The 17,623-nt window shown below is 40.2% G+C and overlaps 1 protein-coding gene across 5 annotated transcripts in view; it reads right to left on the reverse strand.

The window, feature by feature from the left end:
• The window catches only part of PELI1 (pellino E3 ubiquitin protein ligase 1), a 43,512-nt gene extending 25,889 nt beyond the window's left edge, over positions 1–17,623 (reverse strand). For 3 of the 5 annotated variants that reach the window (XM_010574754.1, XM_010574757.1, XM_010574752.1), the window contains exons 1-3: positions 17,610–17,623; positions 16,874–16,925; positions 4,178–4,339 (exon numbers count right to left, since the gene is read on the reverse strand). In XM_010574754.1, the coding sequence (XP_010573056.1) occupies positions 4,178–4,232 (55 nt within the window). In that variant the 5' untranslated portion in view covers positions 4,233–4,339; positions 16,874–16,925; positions 17,610–17,623. Of the gene's footprint in view, positions 1–4,177; positions 4,340–6,020; positions 6,059–16,873; positions 16,927–17,609 lie in introns of those variants that run through there. The other 2 variants (XM_010574753.1, XM_010574755.1) reach the window with 2 other exon arrangements.

The following is a 17,623-nucleotide window of genomic DNA, read 5'->3' on the forward strand; positions in this document are numbered from 1 at the left end:
TTCAAGATTTGGCCTAGAAATTGCTAAGATTCCCAAAATTAAGGTTTGGGGACACAAGCTCAGTGTATTTATCATCCAATGCAAGTTTACTTATTTTCCACATAATGTTCTCAAGCAAAATGGCTATGACTGGTTCTCTGTAGATATCAGCTCATATTTCAAAGTTACCTGAAGAAGCCTCAAAACCAAGTGTAGCTGAGCAATTACAGATTGGGCTAGATTTGAATTAGCACATGCATGAAAGAAAATCTACATTTCTTTCCCATTTCAGGCATTTCTCTGACATGCAAAGGTAAATGCATAAGTATCTTAACACTCGCAAACTCACTTCTAGCAATTCCCTTGGCTTTGCACTTTGTACCTGTATGCATTGAGAGGCAGGCTTTAAGCTGTATAACGAATTACTCCTTTTCTCTCGAAGAAAAATTTTTCCATTCAGGAAATAGGAAACACCGATAGGCAAATATACCAAAAGAGCATATAGCCACAAAAAGTTGCAGTTTTGACAGCACCACTGCTAAGTAATTTTTAAACAGTACCAGACAATTCAGAACACAGTAGTACTTTACACAGTTTTGAAATCAATTTCACATCATTTACAGCATGCACTTAGTTATTAACCAAAGTGACTGGTTAATATAATACAGACTTCTTCCTTTCTGAATCTTGAGAAAGAGGCTGAGAGAAGTCTCCACTTTAACCCACAGTGTGCACTCCAGATACCCATACAGGCTATCAATGGACTACTGTTTGGGTACCTTCAAGTGCACCTCTGCATACCACAGAAACCTTAAGTCCTGTTTTTCTAGTATAGCTAAGTTACTAGTAATAATCTAGTATGGAGGAACTGCTTCACTTGCCCTTTTGTAGTCAGCCATTCACTGCAGATTCATTCATTCCAAGAAATCTGGCTCTTCAGAAGTAATCTTTGCAAGTTTTTAGGGGTAGAATAGCCCTCTTAGGACTGACATTGTTTATGAACATTTCTTCAAATTACTAACAGCTGCTCATACTGAGCACAGTGGTGCCTCATTCACATGCATTCATAAAGGTTTGCAGAAGTCCCGCTTACATTCAATTTGCTGCTTCTGGTATTAAAACTAAGCATGCTCATGTTTGCTGGACTGGGATTTGCAAAAAGTCCAACTGTGGGCGTAACTGTGTGTTTTACTTCTAGATCCTTCTTTTAAGAACAGGATCGAGCCTAACATTAAGGGGTGCAAGTTTAGGAATTACTGGGCTTCTTTTTATACCTAGACCTGTCTTTTCAGGTCTCCCACCCTCACTCAGCAAAATGAAAAGGTCAATACAATCACAATGTGATTTCTGTCCCAACATCCACATATGTTACTCATGAATTTTTTTTATTAACATATTTAAATATCTGTGTTTCTCCCGAAGTTATAGCATGGTGCTTATTCCTTAACTTTTGATATGGAAGTCTACCTAAACCCAAAACAATACTGCTATAGTTGTATACACTGAAGCAGCAAGATTTGTCTTTACCTGCAAAAATAAAGGTCCAGAATACAAAAGTTAAGCAAAGATAGCAGAAGACCTAACACAAAAGGATATTGAACTATTATAATCAAAACTCCCAGTGAAGTGGCAGCCAACTGAAATCAAAGATCCTAAGAAAAGCTTTCTTGTTCATCGGAAGCAACATGGAATCTCTTTCCGACCAGAAATGCAGAGAGTAATCTAAAGCAGCTCCAGTGTACAGAAGACTGCATCCTTTGACAAAACTTCAGCCTTTCGGATAGCTGCTTGCAAACTCAACATGCTCCAAAGATAGTTTTTACTGTGACACAATGAAGACTCTCAAATTAAATAAAAAGATAAAAACACTTGCAGCCTCTAAGTTTAGTCCAGATTGGAATACTGCAAAAAGATCCTCTACCTTAAGTGTCTTTTTAAAGCGTCCCAAAACCATTAGTTAGAAGGATAATCTAAATAAAGCCATTGTTAAAAAAATATAACTACATCATACCATGGCTGGAACAGCTAAGGAACTGGTCAGGGAGGAAGGATTATTTCCTGGCACAGTAATGTAGCAACAGACCAAGTTCTCTCTCTCTTTTTATTATTAAGCCTTCAAAATGTTTCACAAAAATAAAGCTGAGGTTTGTAGCTCATCTGTTTAACAGATGATCAATTGTATTGGGCAACAGGACTAGGCATACTGTGCAAAAAAGAAAAAAAAAGTAAAAGCATACTTAGCAAGGAAAAGAAACTGAAGTCCAAATTCTGGTTTTGTTAATTTACCAGGCCACCTCACCAAACCTGATACCTGAGCTCAATTATGCAGGTGCAAGTAAGGATTCAACTGCATTGAAGGCAACTGAATTAACCAGCATAAGCAAGATTGCGATCAGCCTACTGAAGCAAGACTGTACTAGAGCAGATCTGGGCTGGACATGTAATTTAATTCACCACTCTGATTTTGGATAAGCCCCAGACCTTCAGAATAATTACAGTGTTGTCAGAGACAATGCTTGATGTCAGTTATAGTATTTGAGTTGTGTACTGTTTGTCTGAAGAGATGAAGCACTCAAAAGCCAGGTACCTTCCAGCTTCTCAAGCCACTAGCTTCAACTGTGTTCCACAACTCTTAAGGAATGACCCTCTTACTAAGTTTGTTGCAAGTATTTTGGCTTATACACAAGTACTTGAACATGGTAAGTCCTGTCTGACCTACCACATTTCATTAGATAGGAACTTCTTCCTAACAGATGAGACTCCTGAGTTGATAAAACAAAGCTCTAACAGCTATACTACTATTAAAGCTTCAGACCACGCTGTACTATCTGTTGAGCTTCACCTTGAAATGCGCTGGCAGAGTTAAGTAATTTTGAAATAAGAATTCACTCATGATAGAAACTTGACAGAAAATTGAAAGGCACAGTGGAATACATAGCTGATCAGAAACTAAAATAAACATGCAGCATGAATTCAAGTCAGCAAACTCAGATGAAATAATGAAGTGGCATTTTCTATACTTAAAATGTTTTGGGCTGTTAACCACCAATACTGACTGCTCATAACTAGTTTTAGGACTTCAGCAGTTGAAACAAAAATAGCAGCCATTGAAGTACTGATACCTTTGATCATGAAAAACATTATTACGATTAGTATCTCATGCCTATTTGCTCCAATCCCGTGAGATGTAAAATAAAACTGTAAACATTTTCAAAGTTATACGCCAAAAGTCTTCTCACTATTAATCACACACATTGTACTTGAGGTTGTACTCTCAATTTCGCTAGCATTAACTTGGTATGAAAACTGGTCCAAGCAAGGAAAAGTTGATATTCTCACAACACCACATTACTACTTTGGTGCAAGCAATAGCGAGAGGAGGCAGCAGCTGTTGTCCTCAAACCAGAGGGCTAAGGAAAAAGAACAAGCCACGGATCCATTCACAGACAAAGCTATGGGAAGAAATGCAATAATTTTAAGCCTACCACATAAGGGCATATAGTCAGTCTAATGACAAAACATAAGACACAGCTCCCTGAACCTCTTAGAAAACACTTGCGATTAAATTTGTTTGTCTCAAGTTAGTGAGAAAAGTCAGCTCGTGGAAAAACTCGGGTCAGTAGGTCTGGAGCAAAAAAGGGTGCAGGGCTGCACAACTCAGATCTGGGGAGCAGGAGGTCTTTGTGTGTGCACAGGCCAGGGAGATGAGAGGGAGGAGGCATTGTTCTCAGCAGGCAATAAATATTGTATCAGCTCAGAGCCTCTGGAAACAACCTTCAGCAGAAATTCAACATTAGGGCATGAGAAAGTACAATTTGGTACAGCTTAGGAGGCAGCTCTCTAATATAATCATCTGCAGTTTTATAAAAGCTGCTGGTGGTTGCTGTACAGAGATGCTGTCCAATGAACAACTTAAACCATTCTCTCTCCACTTTAAAAAAAACCACAATGTTTAGAGAACAAATAGTGTTACAGACAGTAACAGCAAGACAATACTAATAGTTTGTATTGTTCTACACTTGTACTTCTAGCAACTAATCTCAACCAAAATCTTAAAGATATAAATAAAAGGTCTATTTTAAGGGAATTCTAGAAGTAGTTACTGAAATTTCTCTTCAAATTTTTCATCTAAAGAAGAAGTTTAGGTACAAGTAGAAAAGTCTGTTCTCTTAAAGCAACTGTGTAGATGTAAACTCACCATGTCCAAGAACCACGAGATTGTAACCGCACTTCCACTTGGATTTACGATACATAATGAAAAGTCACACTCGCAGAGGGAAAATGACCTGTTGATGATGGTGGCTGTCAACAATGGGTTCAGATCAGTTAGCTGCTAGTGCAGACAGGACATTTTTCAACACTGCGAGAGAAAGTCAGAGCAAGACCATATGGTTAAGCCCCATCCACATTAGCACCAAATTGCTAGCATCAGCAATTGAGAACTGTCAGCTGGGAGAGGCAGAGGTGGGAAGTCTACCTGTTGCTCACAGCCACTGTAAAGAATGGTTTCATAGAGTTTTATCAATGTTGGCTCAGTGTCCACTGGAGTAAATACATTCTGAGAAAAGCACGAATAACATGTCTGTGAACATAGCATATACTCTTGTGTCCAGTCAGCATTGCTAGTGCAGAGCAACTCAAACACTCAGTTCAAAATTATTCAAGGAATTCAGTTACCAGTCAGTTGGTTTCAGCATGCTCAAGATTTACTGAAATTTAAGAGTATGTTCTGGAATTATACTGGATAAGTCTAAGTTTTACATTTACAGAAGATTTGACAGTTGCCGGTAAGCATTAGACAAGTACTGTCAGCAGACACCCTGGCTATATGCTATTCAAGACCATGCAAAATAAAGGGATGAAAGAGCTGGCTTTAACTTCAAACTACTTTGAGTAGGGGGAGCTGGACCAGATGATCTCTAGAGTTCCTTTCCAAAATAAATTATTCTATTCATTGATGAACCTGGCCACGAGTGCAGAGGCACGAGCTTCACATGCAAAGACAGAAGCACTACAACGCAGAACTATTATTTATCACCTATTCTCATGACCTGCAGGAATGCCTGCACTTAGTTGTTACCACTAAGATATAGCAGGAGTGCATTCTGTCATTAAACAACTTTAAGGCAGCATAAAACACCACTGCCTCCAAAAGCAGCATCCCTGCCTGCTGCCCTGCATTTAGACACTGAAGTTTCTTGCACAACCATAGTGTCCACAGATTCATGCCCCAATCTGTTCCTCAGTTGGATTTACTAGGTTCCATGCATGCATCTGAACACAGGACAGGAAGAGACAGCTGGGACCACCTTTCATATAGTGGACTTTGTGTTCATTTCCAGAAAAAGAGCAAATTATGTACTTTCAAATGCATGGGCTAATTAATAGTGAGATGACAGGAAATAGAGTTTGTTCCTGAGCAGTACTTAAAAGCTGTGTTTAATCTTGAAAAACAAGGGAACATAACTACTCCTATTCTTAACTTTGGAGCTAATTTTTTCTTTATAGTCACTCTTCTATTAAACTGATTTTGTTCCTTTAGGTAACAAAAGCTACATTCACCAGCAAAGGACAGCTTAGTACAGCAAAAATCTTATTAGCATGCATACTGAGTTAATACTAAGCTTATATAAAGGAAATTTGAAAATTAAGCTTGAAAACAAGCACAGTAACAGCAATAAACTAAAAATTTTAAATTCTGTCTCAGTTACAAAAGCACATTTACAACAGTCTTTTCTACTGTCTTCATCAGATTTAGTCATTTCCTGTACATTTCTCCATAGGACAATTTTTCTATTACAGTTTTTGCTATGCTTGGGTGTCTAGGACTTGGGACAACTCAAGAGACAAGAGGAAGACAAGCACCATCAGTCTGCTCAGTTCTGCAGCACAATGTAGCACCAATTCTTATGAGGAACACCACCAAGATAAAAATTACCAAAACCCTTTTGGGAGGCAAAAATGAGGCACAGTTTGTCTGCTAACATTAATGCAAGTTACTTCCATAACCAGTTGCTACAATAAAACTCGGGTATACTAACATTAACACATCCTAGGATCCAGTTGCAAAAACTCTTCTACCAATAATTCTTCCAAATTGGTCATCTGGTTGCATGCTGGGAAAGCATCTTCTGGCACTGCTTGGCAAAGGTAAACTGCAGAAATTGAACAGGTCCTAACAGAGACTCCAGCACGTGTTCTAAGGTAGAATGAGTAGACAGGTGGAAGACAGAAAATACAGTCTCTGAAGACTGTGGGATAGTATCTGAAGATTGTCAAAGCTTAAGTAATGCTTCTGAAGACTAATCCCTATCCTTAAGATGGAGTAAAGTCTGAACTATAAACTATGGCTGAGGACTGGACAACAGAAGTTAGACTTAAAACCACACTCAATCCATCAGCATAAGCGTTAGGCCTAACAAAAACCAGAGTGACATGATTAAGCCTACAATGAAGACTAACTTGGAATTCCCACATACTTCAATTACAATAATGACTATTAATAGGGAGTGTAGAACTCCTTGGGACTTTAAGTCTCTCTGTATCAAGAGATGCCTCTCTTCCCCACTTAGATGCACATCTTTGAAGAGCTGAGCAACTTTACTCTATCAACACTAGCAGAAGGTAAAGTTGCAAAGCAGAAACCAAACCAGACTGTCATTTAATAAAAGGAGGCTCAGCAGAAAGAGTAAGAGGCAGAGGAAGAAAAACTAGGCTTCGCTGAGTGCCATGCTCTTCCACACGAGCACAATGGAAGGGAATCCTGCTCCACTCTGCAGGCTATGAGCCACCTGGCCAGAAGCCACGCTTATGCACAGCTACTTGGCCCTGAGGGTTGAAAATAAGAGATGAACAGCCAAAATACAAGGCCAGCAGACATAGCTGTCAGGCAGGGATCAGCAGACCTAACGACTGTAGCATTATGAATGCTCCAACCCGTGTTGGTTGGCTGTTCTGCACTATACCCTATTCTTTCCCTCAGTTATTTCCTTCCTCATCTACCTACCGTAACTCCTACTTGTGCTCTGTTTCTCTCCCCTACCTCTTCCCTTTTTTGTCTCTTCAGAGTCCAAGGTCTTACAGGCAGACTTCTATTCATACAGCATACAAGCACTGCAAAATGAAAGTTCACAATTTTTGGTATGTTTAGCTGATTGTTACAGTCCTTTTCCATCTCAGGTTTTTATAAAATTCAAGTTTCTTGAAAGACAGTTGATGTACTCTATAATGCTATCCTTAGTCACAGAATACCAGTAGTATTAAAGACGGGAGTTCACAAATAATGCAGTGTGCTGATTTAGCTTCTGTAAATGGAGAATTTGGCCACTGCAGAGACGTCTGATCTACAGCTCTCACTCACATAAACAGTCCGTAGCCACACAAATAAAGACTGTTAAGATCCTTCCCCAAATTCCTGCAGGGAAAAGAAATTAAAACGATAGCAGATTGGATGGAACAGCTCTAAGAAAAATCAATAATGGTAGCTGTAAAATCTAAAATTAAAGTAAGTCTGTTTTTGATGCTTTCAGTACACACAGTACATTAAATTTGGCGTAAGCCCAATGGAACATGAAGTACTTGTGGACAATGTCTGCCAAGAGCTAGAAATATAGCACTTAGACTTTAAAGAACAAACAGAAAGCCTCAGACTATTTCTACTTTATGCATCTGAAAAAAAAATAAATCAAGGTGATCTTTCTGAGGGAACATTTGTATTAAATCTAATTGGTGTGCTTTGTGTAATACTGAACTGAGCATATGCCGACTGGCAGAGAATCTGTATTTGTCATTTTATAATCCATTCCACTTGTGACAAAGGTTACAAACAGACATTATACCTCCCCATATTCCAAATCACCGTGATTTCCTCCTTAGCATCAGGCTTATGCCTCAGATAAGCTCTGTACCTGGTCCTTCGTCACACTGACACTTCCAAACATCTGACACAGTGGAAGCAGAAGACAGACATGGGAAGCATGAACTTAGGGAACTCACACTGCTCTGTCAGTTTTTTCACCCACCTTCATATTTTTTGGTACTTCATTAGTTTACATGCCTCAGAGCAGAGCTAGATTTGATTAGTAACTGAATACTAATTCACATTTCTGTAGCAGCCTCCAAACATTAGCAAATTAAGCATCAACACACCCGTGAGTTCCTCACCTTTATTAAAATAGGGACCAAAAAAAGGAGAGAAGACTAACACCCATCTGGGGCTTTGGAGACATCATCCATCACACAGGTTCCTCTCCCCACCACCTCCCATAGACTGAGCTCCTAGTTGGACAGAAGACTAGAGCACAATTCTAGCTTTGTTAGGTTTTCTGCTATTATATGTGGGAGGGCTTACACATCCTTTCCCACATCTCCCAGGGATTCAGGAGGGAACACACCCCTCCTGTCTTCAAGGCCAGTACAAGGCACTGACACAGAAGGATTGCAGCCCCAGCTCTGCCTTGGGAAACTGGAGAGCAAGAGAAGAGAAAACAGGCGATGCTACACTTGACATCTGCCCAGAGCAATGCAAGAAACTTCTCATGCTATCTTACTCTACATGCAAGCCAAATACTATCTAGATCTTTAAAACTGCTATTTCTTGATGACTGAGGTTTTGAAATATATAACAAAACAGCCAGATAAATCTGACTGTTAATACTCCTCATTAATAGCTGTAAAATAATAGCAGCATGCCTACAGTACTTGCTATTGCGGACTAAGACTGAAAGACACCAGATGCTTGCTACACATGCTTATTGACACAGTAAATAAGCTCTTCACTTCCTCCTGCAACTGGTCCCTCTTGGCTTTAAGGTAAAGGTTAACTCTTCCCTCATCTTGTGGATCAGGCTCCTATCTCTGCTCCTTTTTAGACAGTGCCAACTTAAACAAGCTCCTCCCCAAAGTTACAGTAAGTGAAAGATTGCAGGAAAATGCTTGTAACACTTTCCCTCTAGAGGCAGGAGTTTCCCTTGCTAACTATGCATATCTCAGAACAGTGAAATATGAAGTTATTTCAATGAAGAAAAAAATTAAATAGTGCATATATATTGACATAGAAATTCAAAAGTAGTTGCTGTATCTAAGTCACAAGTGGCTTATAAGCTCCCAGATTTTACTACAGTATCCTGGCCTTTCTCAGCCAACAGTGAGAGGTACAGGGACCTACCCTATGTTCACATCTGCTGCTCAAAAAGCCTCAGACAAAGCTAATACACTGGTCACAGTACTGACTGTAAAAATATGCACATGTGCAAGAAAAAAAATAAACAGATAAAAATAAAAGCTACTCGTGTATTTATCTGTTCGCATGATCAAGTTGACTTCCTCAACTTCAGCAGGTGGCTGACTGCCTCAACAGAATAATGCAACACTTCTTTTAAAAAACAAAAGAAAAAACCATCCAGCTGCTACCCTCACCATGGTACACACCAGCCCTCTGCAACAACCTTGAGTAGTTTACAGAAACCTTAACCAACAGGCAACAGTTCATGCTGCACCAAAAGGGAAAGCTCTACTGGAATGATATTTCTCATCCACCACATAGAGCACCAAATGAACGCTAAACAATTGATGTGGGCTATCAGCAGCATAGTAATTACCTCATTAAAAAAAAAGAAAGATCAAAGAACAAAGATCCAGTATGATGGATCCACCTACCACAGGAATCAAGAAGAGATGACTTGGCCGTGAAAGTCATCTAAGCACAAGGGGGTGATCAACTGTCTTCAGACTAACATGCATTACAATATAATTTGTCTTAAACTTGGTCTGCTAATCCCAAGGTATGACATGCAGTTATATATACATATAATTTTTATATATATGGTTTATATGCATGTATATAAAAACATATATAATGGTTTAACTATAAGAGGTGCAGGGACAGCAGATTGGAGCAGGAAGCAGCCCTTATCTGAAGTGTCAGCACTACCATCACAAATTTGCCTCAACATTATCACACGAGAAAAAGAAAAATGAAACACTCCAACAGCCTACTTTTGGGCCTTCTGGTTCTCTGCACTACCTATCTGAAAAAAAAATGTTTAGATCTTTTCCCTGTTAAAAAGCAGTTTTTGCGGATTGCCCCCATAAGTTTCAGGGAATTGGAGCTGGATCTCTCCCAGCTCTTTGCTGAAAGTACATTACACAAATACCACCTAACACAAATAGCAAGTGTTGAAGTTAGGTGTTACCACGATGACTTGTTTTACAGTTTGACTATTATCTTCTCCCCTCTAACTATTCAACTTCTAATCATCACTACTGATGTTAAAAATATTTTAACATTACAATGCCAAGTAAACAGAACCTATAACCAACACAAGAACAAGCTGGAAACATTTCCTTGGTAAAAAGAGAGATGGTCTTTACATGGGGCTGTAATTAATTCTTTTAAAGCAGAAAAAGAGGACAAAAGACTAAATCACTTGAACATACCAAATCTTTAACAAGTAAGCATACAGCAAGCAATATTCCTCCTCCTCTTGAGCCCAAGTTTACTGGCCTCATCTGTGGTGGCCATTCAAGCCTATGTTGTGTCCTAGTGCTAAGATAGGACCATCCACCACTCAAGCACAGAAGATAGATTATACTAGCACACACTTTGTTTAAGGAAAAACATCCCCTAGGAAGATGTGCATGGACAGCCAATCACTCATGCCACTTGTGGGCATCATACAGCTTTTTGTGGAGTTCTGAAAGCGGCATTCCTAAATTCGAAACTAAATTACCATCAAAGTTTGATCATGAAAATGGAAATAGCAATATTAGCTGAACAGTCCCTAACTCTGGTTTCCCATACATGAGTAGTCAGCAGCTCTGGTTTCCTACATATGAAGAGCTCTCCTGGTTTCTATCGGAAACTTTTGACATCCTTAGTAGCACGTTACATTTTCTTTCCTAAATTCAAAACAGAGCGCTTGCCCAGTAGAAAGGAGCCAGATCCAAGAGGAAGCAGATACCCTACCTGCAACATCAGCTAAGGGTTGAGGCCCCTGTACTCCTTTTCACTGTAGAACAGAAGTTCAAAATCATCTTCCATAGCCTTGAAATACAGCAATTCAAATACCTTCGTGCATTTATTTTCTTCCATGTTGAGCATTCCTCAGAGTATTTAAAGTGGCTCAGGGAAAAAGCAAACTAAGCCAAAGAAAAAAATATATTAGTAGGAAATGGCGGAACTGACATTTTTAGAATTAGCATTTTATCCCAAGAGGTGCATTAAAGAAGGAAAATAAGCAACAAGTTCTTTAAAAGGAAGCAAATTACTTTGTAGTAAGCCTCCATGTGTGATGCATTTTGGATTTTTTCTCCTAACCTCGTTCCAAATAAATAGTTCAGCTACAGGATATGACAAAAGAACCATTACTTATTTTCCCAGTTGAACCTTGTGTTAAACCATGATTAAGGCAACATTTATTCTTGCAAAAAATATTGTACTAAACTACAACTGCTTCAGATAAGTAGAAAGGATATCAAGGTAGCATCAGACAAAAATCTCAGTATACATATTAACACTTAAGAGAAGGAGCCTTGAGATTTCTTAGCAGGAATTCTTCAGGGACCACTTTTATCATTTAACACAATTTGTCTTAAGACAAAGAAAATACAGATGAAGTACTCAAGTTTGTACGATTTCCAAATCAAGTCCTTACTATTTAACACTGCTCAACCACTAAAAGCAGAAGGAAGTGAGGGCAGAGAAAGTGGGCACTTTGGGGCAGATCTGTAACCGTCAGAGAGGCACGATCTTAACACAAGAAAAGGAACTACAAACACATGAAACCCTAAGCTTAATTTTGCTATTAGCTTAATGTTGTCTTACAGCATCCCAATGGACTTGACGGTTAAAAGGGCCATATGTGCAGGCTACATAGAGGCACATTAGTTCCCATACCTAAAGCCCACAGTTCCGCCTAGGTGCTTCATTTACTGCCCTGGCTGGTACTGATCAATTTTTGGGCAATGATGACCAGCTGGATGGAAACATTTCAAGCTACATCCAACAGAGAGATGCCAGTTTGGTTGCCCTGACCCAAAGAACAATTAAGACATTGATGTTGTAGACGCAGGTTACCATCCTAAAGGACACGCTGGCAGAAGGGAGGGAGAAACAACTCAACAACTGCTACTTTCCATTTGCTCGCTACTCCATTCAGATGAACGGACAGACAATTAAGCGGGAGCACTGAAGAGGCAAGCACAACAGGGTGAGATGCTCAGATCAGATCACTAAGTTTGCTCTCACTATGCCTCCAGAAACTCTTGCAGGCCTTGAGCTCCACCAATGCCAATGGCAAATCTTAACAAAAACAAATCAGTCCCTTCACATCTGATCTCTATCCCCCACCTTGCCAATGAAAGAAAATGGGTACCCCAGCTCAGGAAAGAGTATTTTTAAGTGTTTGTAACAAAGCCCAATCAATGGGCTATATACTTGCAGAAACATTGCACACTTGAAATACAAGCAGCTAAGTACATCCAGGCAGATGAACAAATTGACAATGGAAGCAAAAAAACATTGATGGTGGTCTACTTAAAGAAAATTCTGGCTAGGAAGGAGTTCATGTTTTGTTTATTGTTTTTCTGGTTTGGGGGGTTTTATTTGGGTTTTTTTTCCCATCTTCTCTTGAAGTCCTATCTCCAGTAAACTATCCCCCAAAGAATCTTACTCAACCAAATTGCTCCAATCCCCTATCTTCCAAGCACATACAAAATATTTTTTGATATATCCCTCTCACTCAAAACCTCAATCAATCCACAAAACAGCATTCTCTAGTAGCTATTCATATTATCAACTATCCTAATAATAATTAAAAAAAACATTCTGTAGATCATTTCTGGTTTAAGTCTATTTAACTTCAGCTTTTTCCTGCCTTCCTTGCTGTTCATTTCTGTGCTATGCTGTAGACTTGTCTACAATGCAGAGCCTCAGCCACTATAGCAAATGTTACAGACCCACAAATTGAAATGCAGCATTTAGTGACAAAAGCTTTTCTGCCAAAACTACCATGCTTATCTCCCTGAATACCAATATGTAAACTAACAGGCTGACAAAAGCACTCTATCATCAAAAGCTTGCCTAACATCTGGGACTTTGATTAACTTCTGTTAATTAGTTGGTGCAATTGCTCACCCCAACACATACATGCCCACCCTCTCTAATATAGCCAGACCAGCACCTCTCCAGCCCAACTATCTCTGTACTATTAATAAAACTCCTCCCAAAAGGAATGCTTTTCTCCCTTCTAAAAACACATTTATGCAATTATCTGCTATAAACAGGGTCGGCACAGAAAAACATCTGGTTGACATAGCTTTATAGCTAACATCAAGGGAGATCAAGAGCGTTTTGAGCCAGCATGACACGTATCCAAAGTCTTCTACCACATACTCTACTGGTGAACAAGGAGAGTACTGCAATGTGAGTGCGAATCAAACTCATCCTCTTCCCAACAGGAATATAATTATGGGACCCCAGTAAGAGGTTTTGACTGCTCCTGCTCTGACAACTGCCATATACCTTCAATTAGAAGAGCAAAATTATAGGACACTCCCAATGTTGAAACCACAGCCAGAAATGCACTGCAAGGTTCAGTCCACTCTGCTCTCGACTGCATGAGATTTGAGCCCAAAATTCAGCATCTATATAAGTATGTACCATGGATGGCAGTCAAGTCACTATGATTGAATTCAGCAGCATGGATTAAGAAACAAGGTCAGAAGATTAACTTTAATTACCTAGTCATGAACTGAACTGTGCTCCTGCATGGCAGGGACCGAAGGATACCATCAATCTTTAACCAAATGCTTCCAGCCACGCGCTGCATTCAGTCTGAATCAAACAAGCTGCTGACTAGTTCACACTTGAGCCCATGTCCCCAAACACCACCTTATAGCATTTCCACCTGGTATGCCAGCCAGGAGACGCTGCTGGAGCAAGACTGGTATTTATGACCACCTACCTTCAGCACAGGGTGTCAGCAGAGGAGAACAGACTTTTGCTGTAGAGCCTGTAGTTTCCAGTGAACTATTATACATCCACTCATGACTACAGGGTTATTCCAGAAAGGTCATTTTGAGCAGCTAGCAACATTTGGTGCTCCAAATCACATGACACGGGTCAGCAAAAGAAGACCATGGCATAGGGCTCACCTAGGTAGCCCGTAAGCCATGCTCTCACGTGCAAAGCATCAAAGCACCTCTTCCTACTTGAAGCAAGATCTCCTTTTCAAATAAATATAAATACAGGATACTTGGAAAAGAACATATTCATAGTGCAAAGCTGTAATTCTTCTGCAAATGAAGTTATTGTCAATAGTTTTTACTGCTTTTAGGAGAAAGTGGCAACAGATTAGAGCTTGCTTTTTTTAGTTTAAGCATGATTCCTAGCATGCCAAAGAACTTCTGTCTTTTTCAACCTGGAAGGCAGGTTTTTGAATAAATCAATTCAAGCATTTTAAACAAGAAACACTTACAATCGCTTGTAACTATTAATTGCAGCATCTACTTCAAAACATTAAGGCCACAAAGAACACCACAATGCTACCCTATTACCCCAGCCCACACCTAGCTGCCCACTGGAGAGCCTACAGCAGTACAGGGAGGGAAATCCATCCCACAAGCTGCCCACAGACCCCTGGGAGACACAGAGCCACTTCAGCTTTGCCCAACTGACGTGAGTTGCACCTCATGGGATGAGAACTAAACTCCTGTTGACCTTCTTCCCCATGAATCTTTCCATCCAGGTAGACTAACTGAGCCTGATTACAGATGCAATATTAATTTCAGTAGACTCAGGGGACTATAGTAGGAGTATGAGATTTACTGGTGCATCCTATTAACCAGCAGATTGAAAGGAAACAGAAACTAGATCAGATGGAAACATGCTTAACTTTTTTCCACTGAAACTCTCTCAGCAGTATTTAGAGGTGCTCAACCTACTTCCTACACCATCTCTTTGCTGTCACTTCCTTTGACAGTTCATCAGCACACTTGTGAATCTGGAGATGAAGGAACAAACGTCTGGGAAGCAAAAGAGCTGGACTTTTTTCTCTTGATGCCACCTACAGTCAAAACTTTTACGATCTAACCAGCAAGGCACACAGTGACCAGCTAGCAACAAGTACCTCCAATTACTGGCATCCTGCAGGAATTCCTAATCAACTGTGTAATTTCATTTACAAGTATGCACTTAAAGGTGACTTTAATTTCTCATGAAACACCCTCATTCTTCCCTTTTTAACTCAGGGCAGGGATTAGCATCTACAAAAATATTTGGTTTTCTCCTTTCCTGTACTCCAGAGCTCCTGTCTAAGAAGACATTTTATATCAAAATATACTCGTAATTAGTTCCCTCCAAATGAGTAAGAGTTTTAAATACCACTGGCTCCAAGCAGATGATGCTCTATTTTGCATCTACAAACACACAGTCGCTAGCTAGCAATCCTCAAGTGAAACGATCCTGTTTTCCATGCCTAGTTTCTTAACAGAAACGTATTGATACCAAAATACAAAAAGGTTGTAGCAGATAGACTTTATACTAACATCTAAGTTCTGCTTTAACTGAAATACTAGTAGTTACTCAAAATTTTAATTTCCGAGATGAACACTAGCACAGTGACCTGCTGCACTGAGAAATACATTTGTGTTTAGTAAGAATGGAAACATTCATTAGGCACACTTCACAAGACTATACTCAGCATAACGTAGGCGCTCCTACAAGTTTAATCCATTTAAAATAGGAGACATTTAAGCTTAAGGTACCCAGCAGTTGCCTACATACAACTAAACACATTCCTAAAGCTTCCTGCCTGGCCATTGATATGACTTCAAAAAGAGTTAGGACACTTTATTTTACATGGCATTAAAAGAGTCTAATTTACCAACTATGGGTGGTCAATTTTCTACAAACCAGGCTTTTTCTTGGGGGGAAGGAAGGCAGGGGAGAGGAGAGGGGGAAGTGTCCCATGCAGACATCTGAATTTTGGCACTACATTACTCACTCTGAAATTGTCGCCCTAAAACATTACAAAGCCACAGACCGCACAACAACACATGCAAACAAAAATCTGGGTAGCCTGTTTGGCTGAAGCTTTCATCTCCACTAACCTACTGACGCCTTTCGGCATAAAAAGCAACAAAAGATGTATCATCAACAGGTCATCTGGCTGCTTCTTTGTGAAGAAAAAAAAAATAATGAAAAGCTGCTGAACAGAAACCGGAAACGGCCTTTTTTCCCCCGGCTTTCCCCCCGCCCCTCATGCGTGTTAAAATGGAAAAAATAAACCCATCGTTATTCAGATGCAGAACCACCAGCTCTATCTAGCTGAAATGCTCTGTAAGTAAAATTTTACTTGCCAAGTAGTGTGTTTTCAAGGCAGAGGAGTCCCAGCAAAAACAAATGGGTGGCCTTTAAAGGTAAGGCCAGAAAGACAAGCATTACAGCTAGACTTGCTTTTTGCTTGCATGTATTCTAGAAGCTGCATTTTGCAGAGGTGAAATAGCTGCAGTTTTTGAGGGGGTAGTTAAAACAAAACAAAGCAGGGGAAAAAAAAGAAACAAGCTTTCATTATAAAAACATAATAATTACTTTAAAACATCCCCTTTAAGAGGCAAAAATTATTCAGCTGAAAACACAACTGCTCCTCCTCTCCCCTGCCTTTAAAAATTTTCTCCATGGCTGTTACAGGCAGAAATGTCCCCCTGTTATTAGCTCTTCCTGAAACCGCATTATTTAACTACGTGGGGGGGAAAAAAAAAAAGAGCGAAAAGAAAAACCCGACGAAAGTTGCACTGGATGGCAGGCTGCTCACAAAAGAGCCAAGGCTAGGGATACGGGAGAGAAACCTTGCAATTTCCCCAAGAAGCTTAAAATTAAAAAGACACAACTTACCTACCGGCTATCTGGATTCTTCCAGAGTAAAACAACATCAAATTTGGGAGAGCTAGGGGCTGAAAAAAAAGAAGCAAGCTTTCCCACCAAGATTTTGCAGGTTAACAACAGCAAAACAAAATCCCCCTTTGTTTTGTTTTCACCCGCCTGCGTGCTGCTCCCATTCAACGCTCCAGCACAGGGGGCTGCGATAAATGGAGCCTAGACTTCAGGGGGGACTCTTTCCTCCCCCCCCCAAAAAAAAATGTAACACCACCACCGCCAAAAAAACCCACCCCCCGAATTCAACAAAACCTCGGAGTCCAAATACTGAACGATTTTTTTTTCTTCTTTTTTTTTTTTTAAAGTGATGTTTTTCCCGAGGGCAGGCGGCTCGGCGGCCGCTCCGTGACAAAGAGCTTCCCCAGCACATCCAGCCCCAGAGCGGGGCTCGGCCAACTCCGGTGGGTGGGAGGGAAAAAAGAAACAAACAAAAAAAAAAAAGGAAGAAGAAAAAAAAAAAAAACAAACTCCCCAATCCCGCGGAAAAAAAAAATAAAAATGGAAAATTATTTTTAAAACAGCAACAAAAAGGCAGCCCTGCCGAGGCGCAGCACAAAGCGCGCAGGGCGGCGGGGAAGGGGGTTACGGGGGAAGAAGCAGCCCCAGGAAGCGGGCAGCCCCTGGGCAGGCCCCCAGCCCTCCTCACGATACGGACGCGCGGCTGGGGCTCTAGCGCGACAGGCGCGATACTCACCCCAGGGAGGAAGG

Source organism: Haliaeetus leucocephalus, unplaced genomic scaffold (assembly GCF_000737465.1).
Source record: "Haliaeetus leucocephalus isolate CR32 unplaced genomic scaffold, Haliaeetus_leucocephalus-4.0 Scaffold450, whole genome shotgun sequence".
Lineage (NCBI taxonomy): Eukaryota > Metazoa > Chordata > Aves > Accipitriformes > Accipitridae > Haliaeetus > Haliaeetus leucocephalus.